The 15,405-nt window shown below is 57.4% G+C and overlaps 2 protein-coding genes across 3 annotated transcripts in view; both read left to right on the forward strand.

Annotated features, from left to right (window-relative positions):
- Window positions 1-2,434, forward strand: part of PTDSS2 (phosphatidylserine synthase 2) — a 29,865-nt gene extending 27,431 nt beyond the window's left edge. For both annotated transcript variants that reach the window (XM_085063598.1, XM_085063599.1), the window contains exons 11-12: window positions 583-768; window positions 1,574-2,434. In XM_085063598.1, the coding sequence (XP_084919724.1) occupies window positions 583-768; window positions 1,574-1,718 (331 nt within the window). In that variant the 3' untranslated portion in view covers window positions 1,719-2,434. The remainder of the gene's footprint in view (window positions 1-582; window positions 769-1,573) is intronic.
- A 2,282-nt stretch (window positions 2,435-4,716) lies between these two features.
- Window positions 4,717-13,826, forward strand: SYT12 (synaptotagmin 12). Its single transcript, XM_085063611.1, has 8 exons — window positions 4,717-5,082; window positions 7,595-7,659; window positions 8,981-9,174; window positions 9,522-9,914; window positions 11,945-12,160; window positions 12,254-12,374; window positions 12,552-12,685; window positions 13,217-13,826. The coding sequence occupies exons 2-8, from the start codon at window positions 7,623-7,625 to the stop codon at window positions 13,388-13,390; spliced, it is 1,269 nt and encodes a 422-aa protein (XP_084919737.1). The 5' UTR covers window positions 4,717-5,082; window positions 7,595-7,622; the 3' UTR covers window positions 13,391-13,826.
- The last annotated feature ends 1,579 nt before the right edge of the window (window positions 13,827-15,405 follow it).

Consider the following 15,405-nt stretch of genomic DNA (forward strand, 5'->3'; position numbering starts at 1 on the left):
CTGCCCATGGGTTAGGGCTGGTCTCTGCCCATTTAATCTGTCACCACCTGCAGCAGTTTCTGCAGCCCTTTCATCTGAGCTGATCCAGCCAGGATGCCTTTTAAGGAGGAATGCACTCATCCCCTCTGCATCAGCAATCACCTACACTTGATATATTCAATTTATTTTTCAGTGTATTTGGACCATTTGGTGTAGCTTGAACTATTCATTGGTGTCAAATACAGCTCTGGGCCTTGAGTGTGAGAAGCTCCTGTTTGGAACCATACCCTGAACATCAGCTGGTCTCAGGCTGGTCAGAGAATTGTTTCATATCGATTTACCTGGGAATGGAGACATTTCCCTTCATTGTGTGGTTATGCAGTTTAACTTTTCTTGCTTTTAGAGCTTCTGAGAGGAAACTGAAGTAACACCAGCGTGAAAGTGTCACCCTGCAGAGCCTTAGTGCATGTGTGATCTTGAACTAGACTCGTAGGACTGTGCAAAGCTGAATGAAATCACTGCCCCAGCTGTCTTTTTGTGCAGATTTCTCCACATCCCTAATTCTATAGCAATGAAATGCTTTTATCTGTGTTTCTCTTGCAGGAAGTTCCACAAGAAGCTGGGCCAGCAGGCCTGGCTGGTTGCTGCTATTACTGCCACAGAGTTCCTGATCGTCGTCAAGTACGATCCCTACACACTCACCCTCTCCCTGCCCTTCTACATCACCCAGTGCTGGATCCTGGGGATTATCCTGGTGCTTACCTGGACAGCCTGGCGCTTCTTTATTCGGTCAGTGGAGCTGCATTTGGGCCTGGTCAGGGTTTTAGGGGGATTTGTCCAACACCCATCCTCAAACTGTGCTGTCGTCACCCCTGGAGCTGCCTGGACACAGCACAGCTCTCCTGGGTGGGTGTAAGTCCTGAGATAAACAGGAAGTTCTCTGGGTTTGATCCTGGTGGGTTCCTTTCAGGAGCATGGAAAGCAGCTGCACAGGGCCTAAGGAGTTAACAGCCTTCCAGTGTTGGAAGGGGCCTACAAGGCAGCTGGGGAGAAACCACATATCAGGGACTGGAGGAATAGGACAAGAGGGAATGGCTTCCCACTGCCAGAGGGCAGGGATAGATGGGATATGGGGAAGAAATCCTTCCCTTTTAGGGTGGGGAGGCCCTGGCTCAGGGTGCCCATAGAAGCTGTGGCTGCCCCTGGATCCCTGCAAGTGTCCAAGGCCAGGTTGGATGGGGCTTGGAGCACCCTGGGATAGTGGAAGGTGTTCCTGCCCATGGCAGGGTGTGGAGTGGGATGGGCTTTAAGATCCCTTCCAAGCCAAACCATTCCATGATTCTTTGCACTGCAGTGATATGTGGAGGGGGCAGCAGTGGCTGCTCCTGCAGGATTTGCTGTTGTGCTCTGGCAGAGGTGGGCAGAACCAAACCACCAGCCAGAAACACAAACTTGCAGTGGATCAATGCCATCAGCAATTGTAGAAATGCCCAGCCAGAGGCTCCAGTGAGTTGTTATCCCCAGGAAGCTTCGTGCAGAGCAGGTTCCCTTGCCATTCTTCCTGCAGGCTGGAATTGTGTGCTGTGTGTTGCAGGGACATCACCCTGCGGTACAAGGAGATCCGGCGGCAGAAGCAGGAGCACAGGCACGACAAGGACAAATGCCTGAGCAACGGGGATGGACACTCAGCCCTGCTGGATGAACCCAATGGGAACAAACTCCGGGACAGGAAGCTCTGAGCGCGGACACGGGGCTGATGGGAACTCATGGCGCCTGAGCGGGCCTGGTGCGCAGTCCCAACCTTATCCTACCTAACTCCTAATTGTCATTGTTAGCGTTCCGGCGTGTGGGAATCCTCTCAGGGGAGGATGGCACTGACACAGCCCCCTCTCTCCTCGTGTCACCTGGGCAGGGCTGCAGGAAGTCTGTGTGGAGGGAGGTGTGTGTCCTCCTCGAAACCGGGTGTTGGAGACAGGGGCTCAGAGCATGGCACACGGGGATCTGCTGCTCCATGCCCAGGGAGCTGAGAGCTCCGTGGGGCATTTGGGCATTAGGAACACTTGTTCTGGAGCGTACAGAGACCAGGCATGGGAAATGGATTCTGTTCTTCTGCTGGGACTACCTGGAGCTGTGGAGGAGGACTGGGTGAAGTGTTGGGCGAGGTGACTGCGGGTACTCGGGGACCTGTGGCCAAGCTGCGTTCCTTGCACAGGATGTACCACACTGCACTGCTGTTCAGCCCCCTCCGCAGGGCATCCCACTGACTTCCAGCAGCCCGGAGCGGCCTGCGGCACTTGGCTGGTGCGTCCCAGTTCTGGGGGGACAGACAACTTCTCCTTAGCTCTTATTTTTAATTTCTCTTTTAGTCTCGGTCATCTCTTAAATGTAAGGGAAGGTGAAGTGAGAAGGGTCAACCTGCCTTGGCTCGGCGGAGTAAAATGTGTCACAAGCAGAAGCTGGGAGTGTCCCATCGGTCTGGAGTTTTTTGCTTTATCCTCAGCTGGGTTCGTGTCTTCACTGGGGGGTTTCAGTCCTGGCCTCTGGGCACATCAGGCTCTGCCACCCTCTGTCACTGTGCCGTTCCTGCAAGGAGAGCTGCAGAGTGAGGGATCTCTGGGAAAGCTGTTCCCTGCAGTCAGTCACACACCCACCTCTGACCCTCTCCCCCCCTTGCCAGCAGCAGGCCCAGGCCAAGCACGTCCCTGGCACAGTGTGGCCAGCAAACATCCTGAGCCAGGCAGTGTTTCTGCTGGTGACTCAGCATCCTGGGAAGGGAATTGAAAGCCTGGGCTGCTTTGTTTCCCCAAGTCATTATTCCAAAATGTGAGGGCTCCACTAAGCATGGATTCTGTATCCTCTGCTCTGAGCCCTCACGTCACTGTCCCGGCCACTGACGTCACCCTGTCACTGCTTAATCCAATCTGGCTGTTTTTCAGGGAAGTGTTTATCCAGAAGAAAATGACACAAATACCACAGTACAATTCCAAGAGTGCAACCCCAAACTTTTGAAGTGGCAGAGGCTTGCAGAGCTGCTGCCCAGAACACATCTGGGGTTTTAATCCGGTTTGGTCTTGTATGAGAATGACAGCCAATGTCTGCATTTCTCCAAGCTTGAGTGTCCCAAATGCTTTCCACCCATAAAAAATGGGCAAGGGGGAGGTGGGAGTTCGGGAATCTTCACTTGGGGTGGTGGCCAGGTGACTGGGGGTGACCCATCCCTGCACCCCCTCCTGCCAAAGGGCCGCTTTCCTGCGCTGGCAACACCTGGTGAGGAATATCCAGAAAGATCCTGGAGCTTTGACGTCATACATGAACCACTGACTCATCTGTCTGCATCCAGGGGATCCCAGGGATAGTCTGGATATTGCCCATTAATAAAGCTCTGTGTGCCAGTTTGTCCTTAGGGGCAATGTGTGCCCATGGGTCCTCTCTTGTCACCTGACACATGGAGCTGGGGGACTTGGGGGGTTTGGGCTGTGTCCCCCCAGCACACTGGATGGGTGGATGGATTCTGGGCAAGTGGGGAAGGACCATGGTCCCCTCTTCTCCAGCTGCACCCAGAGGAAGAGCCCGGAAGCCCCATGGAAAGGAGCCTTGATGCAGGATGAGGCAGCTCTCCCACCCAAGCAGCATTTTTGGTACAAACCTTGCTCCGTTTTCTGCCTGAAAATGAACTTTCTACCACGAAGATCATGGGAGCATCTCCCCGTGCTGCCCTCCGGATCTTTCCAGAGCAGGGAGCCTGCAGCCAGGGTTGAGCTGGCCCTGCAGTTGGATATAGTGGTATTCCTGGGAATTACAGGTCCTCTGGAATGTCACGCTGCTCCGTGGCCCCTGACCCCATCTTTGCTCAGGGTGCATGGGTGTTTTTTCCCTGCAAAACTGCAATTTTGCAGTTTTCTCCAAGCAAACACTCCAAGCCAAGCGTTTCTTCTGCTGTTTGAAATTGCTTCTTGCTGCTCTGGAAGTCACTTGGCATGTGACATGAGGTGGCTGAAAACCATGGATATGAAGGCAGGGAAAGGGAAGATCCCACAGCAGGGTGTGTAGGCATAGTCTTTCCGATGGTCATGGTGTCACAGGTGTGGGCATGGAGCCAAACTGTCCGAGGGGCTTTTGGGGCCAGATCCCAAAACATTCTACTTTCTGTGGCAGAGGGAAAGGATCTGATGGGTTTTCTTAGGAACATCCAAAGCCAAGACCTATCTGGATGGCCCAGGAGGGGCACACAGCTGGAAGCTGTTTGGGACAAGGGAGAACCCAAGGATTGGGCTTTGGGGTGGTGATGATCCAGAGACGCCAAGGTGCTCTGCACCCTTTGGGGGGCAAGGAGAGGAGCCATGGGACCCTATGGAGAGAAACACTCGGCAGGGGGAGGAGCAGCTGGAGAGGCAGAGGTGCTGTGGGATGGACCAGGGAGTCCCTGGGAAGTGGGATTTGGGGAAGGCTGGTGCGGCCAAGCACCCAGCAGAGGGTCTCTGGTGTGGGATGAGGGAGCTGGCATTGTCCCTCCTCACTCCTAACAGGGATTTGGGGGTGGGTTTGCAGGGTTTGAAGTGATTTTTGTTGAGGGTTTTTTAGGGCAACTTCCTCAGGAAAGCTGGGAGGCAAACCAGAGCGAGAGCCCGCCGGGGTCCCCAGGCTGTGCCGGGGGCTTCGGGTAGGGCTAAGCCGAGCTCCGGGGAGGGTCTGGCGAGCGCAGAGACCGCCCAGCTCATGGCACGGATGAGCGGCGGCTCCGCCCCGGGCTGGGCTGGGCGAGGGAGCGGAGCCGCTCCCGGTCCCGCACCGCCGGGAAGCATCCCGGGTTTGCGGGGGACATCCCGGATTCCGGGGCTCGGCTCCGGACCCGCAGGGACCCCCGGGCAGCAGCGGGGGGCTCAGCCCGGCCCCCGGGGGTGGGGAGATCCGTGGATCCCGGGGCTGAGCTCGGGGACCCCCGGGCGGCGCGGGGGGCTCTGCCCGGTCCCCACCGCCGGCCGGGAGGGCCCCGGGGGTCGCCGCGTCCCCCCAGGGTGGGAGCGGGCACAGCTCGGCGGATGCCGGGGCCGCCCGGGGATCCCCGCGCTCCCCGCACATCCCTGAGGATTGGTACCTGTCCAGGTAAAGCGCGGGGAGCGCCGCTTTGGGTGTCCACGGGTGGGATGTGCCCCGTGCGGGGGACTGGGGAGGGCGATTCGGGAGTGCAGAGCCCAAATCCTTCTGTTTGGGCTAGTTTGGGATGCGTATTTATCCGTGCCGGGAGCAAACTCCATGCCGCTCGCGTGCCCTGCGGATGGAGACCTGGCAAGGCTGGAGAGGGCAGGAGAGGGATGGAAGGGGCTGGCGGAGCAGCGCTGCAGGATCGGCCTCAGCGCTGAGCTGAGTTTGGCCCGGGCTCAGCACGCCGGCCACTGGTGCCTGGGGCAGGACAGGGAGGGCAGGATGAGCAGGAAGGGCGCTGGAACATGGATTGGGACGTTTGGGGACTGCAGCGTGCTCGGGGGGGTCGTAGCTAGGTTGGTCCGGGTGCTTTGGGACCAGCAGTTGGGGTTTCTGTGCCTGTGGCCTCGGCAGCAGTGAGGCAACAACCCCCTGAAGGCTGAGGGGACCTTCTTTTCCAGGGGGCCAGGTGGCTTTGGTGCTGTTTTATTGTCCCTCCGAGCAGGAAAAGGGACCTGAGCTCTGCAGCAGCTCCCGAGGAAAACGAAGCTGCCCTGGCCTTGTGCATTGGGGTGTTAGAATGGATGGAGAGGGCTCTGCACCCCAAACCAGGGCTCTGCACCCTGATCTTTAGGCCTGCAAGTATAAAATCCATCTACCTGCCAGCAGTGGGAGAGCAGTGCCTGTTCCCCTCCCGATGCCTCAGGTTTGATTTCCCAAGGATTTGAGGGGCAGGTCGGGGATATCAGAGCAGCTCAGTGCAGCGCTCCAGGGAAGAGCTTAGTTAACAAAAAAAAGCCATGAATCTTTCCCCGAGCACCTCCACCCCCATTTCCTCGCTCAGGAGAGATTGATGCTGTTTTCCTAATAGGAAAATACCTCTGGGTTTCATCCCAGTGCTGAGCACCGCAGTCTCTTTTTAGGTGATGCCTTGGAAATCTGCTTAACTTGCTGCTTAGAGCTCATTAGAGAGGGAGGTTTTGGAGCGAGAAGCTCTGAAAGAAAAAAAAACCTAGAAATTCTTTCTAATTTCCAGAAGAAATTGGGGTTTTAAATGGGATGATTGTCCCTCCTGCAGGGGAAGTTGGTCCTGAAAACTTAGCTATTTTCATATTAAAAATAATTGGGAAGCAGGGGGAGGAACAGAGCCTCTTTCTTGGGCATGGGAGCTTTTCAGGGCATAAAAGCAGGCAGTTTAGGGTAAATTGTCATCGTGTTGTTCTATTGAGATGTCAATTTTCAGCACTAAACAGGAAAGTGTGCCTTAAGCTGTGCTCAGCTATGACACGAGCTCAGCATGTTCTCAGCCAGGATATGACTGTTTTATCCATTGCACAGGGAGATTTGTGCCAGAGGGAGGAGGGTGGGGAGGAGCTGGGCATCTCCCAGCCCCATCCTAGCATCGATGTCACTTTGGGTTACATTTAGGGCCCCTCTTCCTTCTGTTATCCCAAGGATGGGCCATGTGCCCCTGCAGAGGGTGTCCGGCCAGGCCAGCATATTGATATTCCATGCTGTAACACACTGAAATTCCGTCTTTTTCTGCTAAAATCCAAGCCTGGATGGTTTGGAGGGAGTCGATCACCCCCCAGTCCCTGAGGCTGCCAACATCCGAGGGGAGCCAGAAGGTGGGACCCAAATATTGTGGGGTCGTCTGTCCAAGGCTAATCCAGTTCCGTGAGTGGGCTTTGGGAATTCTGTAGAGGGGCCTGGGGGGCTCTGAGGGAGGTGGTTTAAGTGCAGTGCTGAGCTTGTGCCCCCTTGAGGGTCTCTGGGATCCCCTGGTGTAGATGCCAGCGAACAGGGGGTGCTGATCAGGATTTGCTTGTTGGGTGTTTCTGGGGATCCCTAATCCCCTTTTCATAGCAGGAAGTAGCTGGCTTGGATAAAGCCCCTTCGGGGTGCCTGTGCTAGGATCTGCCTGGGAGAGCAGCTTCCTTACGCTAGGATGGATCTTGCACACGACTGGACTGGGAAAACCCCTTTGTGGGGAAGGCAGTGGAGCTTTCCCGCTGCAGGAGCTGAATCCTGGGGAACAGCATCCCCTAAACCCCGTGGGGACCCCAAAATGGGGGAATGGGGCTGCCCCCCTTGGCTGGGGCCAGGGCAGAGCCTCGGGATAGGCTGGGAAACTGCAGGAGGCAAAGGAAGATTTCAGCTGGAAAAGCAGCGAAGGGCTTTGAGGACTCCTGGAGGGGGGACGTCCACACACAGAGAGGTTGGGAATGTCGCCTGTTAAACGCTCCCGAGGGAAATCGAGTGGCTCTGCCTCTCCCCGAGGGTTTCTGTCCCTCCTTCATCTCCTGCCGGTGGCTGAGAGGCTTCAGCACATTTGCTCAGCGCCTGGAAGAGGAGCCAAGGCCGGGAGCGATGGAGGGGGAACAATGATGGAGCATCCCTGCTGGAGAATCACAAGGCATTCAATTTTTGAATTCTTCCCCTTCATCCTAACGCTGTGTCTCGCGCATTCCAGGCTGTCCCGCTCGCAGGGAGCGTTTGCCATGGACACTGGGCACGTAAGCAGATCCCGCTTCAGTGGTGAGTCCTCCCAAGGGAGCCCGGGAAGGGTTTGGGGCCAGAGCTGCTCGGGCTCACACTGAGGGATTTTTTTTTTGGGGGGGGGAAAGGCTGGTCGTTGCTGCTTTCCATGGGGAGAACCCTCCACTCCAAGTGCCCGTGGGATTTCGTTTCCTAAAACATGGGTAAAACCCCTTAAACCTCCAAGTCTTCCAACGTGAGTGTTCAGCCCTCAGAAATGGGCAGGAATGAGGGGAAGCAGGTTCAACTGGGATTTGCACTTGGAGTTACTCAGAGGCAGGAAACCAGTAAAGGATTATTCTGCTAATTTTATTTTTCCCCCAAATTTAATTCCCGGGTTTGTCCCTCCGCCATAGCGGGAGCCTGGGAGCTCTGGCACAGGAAACCTCCAACTGCTTCCTCCAGCATGCGTAGCCGGGATGCAGGGATAAAGCAGAGCCCTTGAGGGATTTGGGTCGGGGTGGAGGAAGCAGGAGCCGGCTGCCACCCCAGTGTTTAACCCGGGAGATCCCTCTGGGCCGCTCCCGGGATCCAAAGCAGGTGCTTTGGATGCGAACACTCAGTTCCTCTTGCTGTTCCTGCTGGAGGAGGGCTGGGGTGAGCAGCAGGTTGTCCCTGCGCTCGGATGCGATGTGGGAGTTCAGCCTGGCTTTGGGCTTTTTCCGGCTCCGAAGGAGGGAGCGCTGCGGCGTGGTGATGCCGGAGGACGCCCCGGCAGAGCTTCGGGATGAGAAATGCTCTCTTCCCCCCTTTTCCCGTGCTCCACGGAGCGCTCGGTGCCGGTTCGGCGCGGGAGTGATGGAGGCTGGTGCAATGCAGCAGGAATCGCTCGCTGCCGACCCGGCGCTCCCTCCCCGCTCGCTCCGGCGGCACCCGGAGGGCTCTGCCTGTTCCCGGCAGCTTTTCCTTTGCTTTTCCTCTACTCCCGGCTTCTCCTGGCATCCCCAGCCCTCGGGGGCTGTCCCGCGGGGCCGAGGGCGAGGCAGATGTGCGCCGGGCACATCTGTCAGCGGGACAGAGCCGCAGCTGGCAAAGGGACCCCCGGCATCTCCGGAATGACATAGCCGCTCGCTGGGAAGCGGGGCTGGGACAGAGGAGCGCTTCACCTCCCGGGAAAGCCGAGCCAGGGCTGGCATTTTTTGGCTGGCAGAGCCTCTGCCTGACCCGTTTGCAGCCACCCAGGTGGGAGCTGCGGTTTATTCCCCCCGGGCCCATCCCATCCTCGGAGTTTGGAGCCGGAGTTCCCGGCGTGGAAGCAGCCGAGGCTGAAGGCTCGTTCCCGGGATCATGACGAGCTCATGGAGCCCTCTGTCCCCTGCAGTGGCCTCCAGCCCGCCGCGGTGGGAGATAGGGCTCTACGCCGCCGGCGCCTTGGCGCTGCTGGGAATCGCAGCCATCAACCTGTGGAAGCTCTGGCGCTCCGGGAGCTACCCTGCCCCTTCCCCCTTCCCCAATTATGACTACCGGTACCTGGAGCAGAAGTACGGAGCGGCGTGTCCGGACATCAGGAACAAGGTAAGAGGGGAAGTCGGGTTTGTCTCCTTCCCTCTGCAGCACGCGGGATGCTGAAGGGGTGGGAATATCTCCTGGATCCCCTCGCGGTGGGGAAGAGCCACGGGCAGCGAGCTGGTGGTGCTGGAGCTTTTGGGGGGATCGCTGGAGTCGGGAGCTGCGGGAAGCTCCGGGCTCGCTGCCGCGGCAGCTTGAGGCCAGGCAGGGGCCGGGATGCATCCAAGGAGGCGCCGGAGAAGCCCAGCTGTCCGGCTCCGCACGGAGGGATGGGATGGGATGGGATGGGATGGGATGGGATGGGATGGGATGGGATGGGATGGGATGGATGGCACCTCTCCTTTCCCTGGCAGCGAGGGCTGGCTCCGGGCTCCCAGCGGGCACCAGGTCGGAGCTCTTCGTCCCGCAAGAGCAGCCTGAGGGCAGAGGACACCTTGGAGAGCATCCAGGAGCTGGGCAGCCTGGAGCTGATGGGCAGAGACCTGGGCCTGGCCCACTGCGGCCCCCTGCGGAAATCCATCTCAGCCGACTCCCTCAACTCCATCTCGTCCATCGGGAACAACTTCGGGCAGGATTTCACGGTGGGGCAGGTGGAGGTGTGCATGGAGTACGACGGGAGGGCAGCAGCCCTGCACGTCACGCTGCTGCAGGGCAAGGACCTGCTGGAGAAGGAGGATGCACGCTTCGAGTCGTGCTTCATGCGGATCAGCCTCCTCCCGGCCGAGCAGATAGTCGGCATCTCCCGGGTAAGCCCCTCACTCCCACCCAGACCCCCCCACGGACTCGAGGATGGCCCTGGGGTTTTGGGTAGCAGCGTCCCTTGGCTGCGTTCCCCAAGGAAGTGGTGGGGTTTGGGAGCAGGGAGTTCCAGACACGCCAGAACCGGGTATGGTTGGCGCAGGATTTGGGGGATATCAGCTCCCCAAGGCAACAGTGGGGTTTGAAAGCACAGAGCTGCAAGGCTGGATGAGGTTGACATGGGATTTTGGGAGTCTCAGCTCCCCAAAGCAGTGATGGGATGTGGGAACAGGGAGCTCTGGGTTGGCACAGGATTTTGGGGGATGTCTCAGGTGGGTTTGCACATCAGAGACCTGGCAGAGGCAAGAATGTCTCCCCCTTGGCTGGGATTTGGGCTGACTTTGGCATCTCTGAGCGAGCGTGGCTGGTGGCAAGTTTTCCTGCTTGCCTCTCCTTGCGCAGAAAGGATGCTGTGGCAGGTGGAGAAAGTGGCCTGGGGTGGGATTTGGGTGGCAGTGGCATTTTGGGCAGGTGCTGCTGCTGTTTTGACATGGCCCCACAGACCCCTGCAGTCCCCACAGTGACCCAAGGTGCCTTCTGTTCCCCACAAAGGATGCAGCAGCGGAAAATCCATGTGGCTGCTCCAACAGGGCCACAACCAGGGGTGGATCTGGGGCAAAACCTCCCTTTTCACGTGCCTCCAAAGCTGCTTTTGGAAAGCAGGAGCCTCAGTTCTTTTCCAGCAGCTCCACTCTGCAGGGCCAGTTTGATTTAATCAGGATATTCTAGAGAGGAGCAGGAATCTGCATCCCGTTATGGCACCTCGCCACCGGGGTGGAAGCCCTGCTCCATCCACACAAATCATCTTTTTCCTCCAAAATATTTCCACAATGCCCTTTTAGACCATTTTTCCATCCAAATCTCTGGCTCTTTATTTATGCTCTGGAGATATTTATTATTTAGTGTCATTATTTATAATTCACCAGCACAATTTACCTCCTCTGCCGCCCCAAGGCCACAGACAAAGGCCCAGCCAGAGCTTTTCCAGTGCTTCTGGAGGGGTTTTAAATAGCAGCTCCTGTTTGGTTGTACTTGATCCAGAGCTCCCAAAATACAGCGTGGGCTGCAGACAGACAGTCTGTAAAATCTGTAGGGCTGTAAAATCTGTTCTTCCCGCAGAGGAACTTCAATCCCCCGGGGGCTCTGTTGGTTGGTGGTATCCAGTAGGAGAGCATGGACTGGGAAGCAGGGGATGGCAGGTGCCACCTCTGTGTCCTTCATCCCAGGAATGGAGCAGGGTTAGGAACAGACTGAGACAGGGGAGAGTCTTTGGGGAAATGAACCCTCTCCCAGGGGGACTTCAGGGGTGACAGAGGCCTACAGAGGGGTCCCTTCTCCAACTGGATTTGGGTGGCTTTGAGGAGCTGGTGGATCCACTTTGCACCATGCTATCCAAGGCTGAAGCTTTCCATCCCATGGGACAAACCCCTGGTTCATGTGGGGCATCTTGGATGCTGAAATGGGGGTGGAGTAGGGGAAAAAAAACATCCCTAAATCGATGATTGCAGAGCAGTTTCCTCCCTGCCCATTCTTTGGGATCAGCACCTGCAGGATGAGCTCTGGGAGCTGCTGCTGCCGCTGCTCCCAGGGAATGATATGACACAGGGACAACGCCAGCCAAACAGCACCATTCCCGTTGGGCACATGCAGGAGTTGGTTCTGCTCTGGCTTGGAGAGGGGTTGGGGGTTACATCCTCACTCCCAGGGGGTTGGGATGTATCTGAGAGCACTGGGCCAACCTTTATTGCTTAATTAAAAGAATTCACAGGCACTGGGGCAGGTCACAGCCCTGATTTTTGCCCCAGTGGCTGAGCGGTTGCTGTGGTCAGTTGGGAATAAATCATCCCAACTGGATGTGGGATGCCCTGGGGATGCCCTCCATGCGCTCCTCACAATTCCCATCAAATGGGGCAGAGCAGGGATGCAGCCCCAAGCCCCACAGGCAGCAGGACAATCCCCTCTTCCCTTCCCGAGGCAGATCCAGCGGAGTGCCTACTCCGTGGCCTTCGATGAGCGCTTCTCGGTGCCACTGGATCCGGTGGCGCTGGAGGAGAACAGCCTGCGCTTCTCTGTCTTCGGCATCGACGAGGATGAGCGCAGCGTCAGCACCGGTGTGGCTGAGCTCAAGCTCTCTGACCTGGACCTGGCCATGCGGCCCTTCAATGCCTGGCTCTACCTGCAGGACACCAACAAGGTGAGCCGGGGCTGCCCCATGTCCCAGGTGGGTTTTTGGGGCCGGGCTGGTGGTGATGGGATGTTGTTGTGTACTGGACTTTGTGTCCCACAGGCGGTGGACACGGTGGGGGAGATCCTGCTCTCCCTGAGTTACCTGCCCACAGCCGAGCGGCTCACGGTGGTGGTGGTCAAAGCCAAGAACCTCGTGTGGAGCAATGGGAAGGTGACTGCAGGTGAGGGGATCTCCATGGTGGGGTTTGTTCTGGTTTGTCCCATTTGCTACACGGATCTTTACTGGAGTGGCTCCCAGTGAGGACAGGCCTGCCAGGAAGGGCCACCAGGAAGGGTCCCCACCCTTTGTCCACACCACTGGGGACGTGTGTGACCGATCCCTCTCATGCCCCGGGCAGATCCTTTCGTCAAGGTGTACCTGCTGCAGGATGGGAGGAAGATCAGTAAGAAGAAGACAGCGGTGAAGAGGGGAGACACCAACCCCGTGTTCAACGAGGCCATGATCTTCTCCGTGCCTGCCATTGTGCTCCAGGTCTGGCCCAGCCCGGGGGGTCGGGGAGTGGGGATGCATCGCAGTGCTCCTGAAGCTCCCCAAACCCATTGGTGGGGAGCTCCTGGGGGGGATCATGGGAGTCGTGTGCATGCAGGTCTGGTTTGGGATGGATGTGTGGCTGCTGTGGGGTACGTGGATGTGTGGGAGCTCTTTGGAGGATGTGTGGCGGTGGGACTCCTGGGGGGGATATGGATGTGTGGGTTGGGATATAAGGGTTGGGATATAAGGGGTGCACATGGATGGTTTTTTATGTGGACGGGGCACAGATGGATTTGGGGAATGTGTAGGTGTGGGGGGTATAGGAGGGTGAATACATAGAGATTCAGGGAGGTTCCAAGAACAGGAACAGTTCTTGTGGGGGCACAGCGGGCCGTGTGCATGGGGTATGGCGGGTTTGGGGTGAATTTATGGGCTGGGATGTGTTGGCACCGTGGGTGTGTCCCCTCGGAGAGGGCACAGGGATACATTTCCGGTGGGTTCCACGTGCGCTGACAGCCCTGTGCCCCCCAGGAGCTGTCCCTGCGCGTGACGGTGGCTGAGAGCAGCGAGGACGGCCGCGGGGACAACACAGGCCACGTGCTCATCGGGCCGGCGGCCAGCGGCATGGGCACCACACACTGGAACCAGATGCTGGCCACGCTGCGCAAGCCCGTCTCCATGTGGCACCCGCTCCGCAGGAATTAGGCTGCATCCTGACACCAGGGACAGCAGGCCCGGAGCAGGGACTTGGTGGCACCCCACGAGGCCGAGGGGCTGAAACACCCGGAGCACGGACGGAGCGGCTCTGGGGGTGCAGCCAGAGCTGCCAGGAAGGAGCCCAAATGGACCAAAAGCAGCAGAAACCTCCCCAAAGTGCGGCTCCCGAGCGTCCCGCATGCTCCCGGCGGCCTCGAAATCCGTGGAATCCTTGAATGTGGACTCCGAGCAAGGGAGGGGGGGAATTGCTTTGGAAGGTGGTTTTTGGGCAGGAATGGTGAGGGGGTGATAAATGCCAGCACAGCGTGGGAAGTGATCCTGGGGGAATTTTTTGTAGGGATTTTGGTGCGCTGTGCCAGGGCTGGAATGTTTCCAGTGAGAATGGAAAAAGGGAGCAATAGCAGCAGAAAATCAGTTGTTGTTACATGTGGCTTCTCCTTCCATCTGTTTCTCCACAGAGTAAATCCCTGCTCATCTCCACTGGCTGCACAGGCAGGGCTGGACTTGGTTTCCAACCTCTTGGGTTTGAGGTCAGATCCATGCTGGGAATCATCCCCTAAAGGTCCAGTAGGATCAGGGGCAGCGGTTCCCAGCCCAGCCACTTTTCCAACCCAAACTCACCCTCAGGGTGCTCAGGACTGCATGGCAAATTTCTGCTCTTTTACCACAACTCTCACAACCACAGACTGTTTTCTCCAGGCCCTAATCCTGGACTTGGACTGTGACTTATCCTATAACTCATTTTATCCAAGATTTGGGCATAGAGAGGAACATCTTGGCTCCATGACCAAAGGAAGGTGGGAGAGGTCCCTAATTTTTAAGCCCAAGTCGTGTTTCAGGAGGAAGGGAGAGCAAAAACCGGTGTGGATCCTGTCTGCTGGTGGGCTCTGGCTTAAGCCAGGTTTGGGATTTTTGGGGAGTGAATTCCCACTCTGGTTGGTGGATGGTGATGGAGCCCCTCATGGCACAGGCTGGTGGGCAGAGCATGCCCTTAGGACCACATCCCTCCTTGTCTGGAGCCTCGGCTTTTCCCTGCCTGCAGGATGCTGGTGGGAAGCCACGCTGGGAAATCTGGGGGTGTCTGGGGCTGAGTGCCAGGAAATCAGCACCACGGGATGAGCATGGGCTGGGATGTGGCTGCTTGGATGATCTGAGCAGGCAAAAAGGTGTGAATGAGCCATTTATCCATTCTTCCCTGTTTAAAAGTAACTCCAAGGTGAGTTATCCCTGAGCTGGTGACACTTTTCCCTCCCCACCTGAGCTGCCTGACCTCCCCTTTGGGACACGGCTGGGATGTCCCCATTCCATCATCCCCCTCTGCTCCAGCTCCTTCCCCTGCCCATCTCCACTCGCTGATGCCCAGATTTCCTTCTCCCACACTTCCTTCTTCCCACTTCTCCTTCCAGGAGCCCCCCTGTCCCATCTGCTGCCGATGCCATCCCTCCATGGGTGATGCACAGCCCACCCCAGACACCAAGGCACGAGCCAAGGATGGTGGGGTTTGAAGGATGAAGTTTTCTGAAGGATAAGAAAGTTTTTGTGGGAAGCTGTTCACAGCCAGTACTCATAGGCCTTGAGGTTTGGGGGTGGAAATTCACTTATTAGCTACCCCAGCCAAGTATTTGGGAAGAGATGGACACAGAAATCCTTGGCTGTCCAGCTGCTGAGCTTTGCTTGGGATGAGTTGAGTCGCTTCCATAGGTGCTGGAATCTGTGATGTTCAGCCCTAAAATGATGGGGAATATGCGGGTTAGGGTTTTTTACGGTGTTCCTCTCCAGCCATTCCTATTTGGAGGCACCTCTGCACCTTTCCCTTCATCCTGGGGACAAAAAGTGCTGCTGGAACTAATTTGGGGGGGGGGATGGATGGATCCGTTGTGAGGGATTGGGAAAAGGTCGGGGAGGGACACAAGGTTCCCTCCCACCTGGGAGGGCTGCACTGAGCCCACGCTCCTGCTCGGGGACATCCATGGTCTGCTGCCGCAGGGCGCAGTGTGACAGTG

The sequence above is a fragment of the Lichenostomus cassidix genome, chromosome 5 (assembly GCF_008360975.1).
Source record: "Lichenostomus cassidix isolate B80296 chromosome 5, HeHo_3.0, whole genome shotgun sequence".
In the NCBI taxonomy this organism is placed as follows: domain Eukaryota; kingdom Metazoa; phylum Chordata; class Aves; order Passeriformes; family Meliphagidae; genus Lichenostomus; species Lichenostomus cassidix.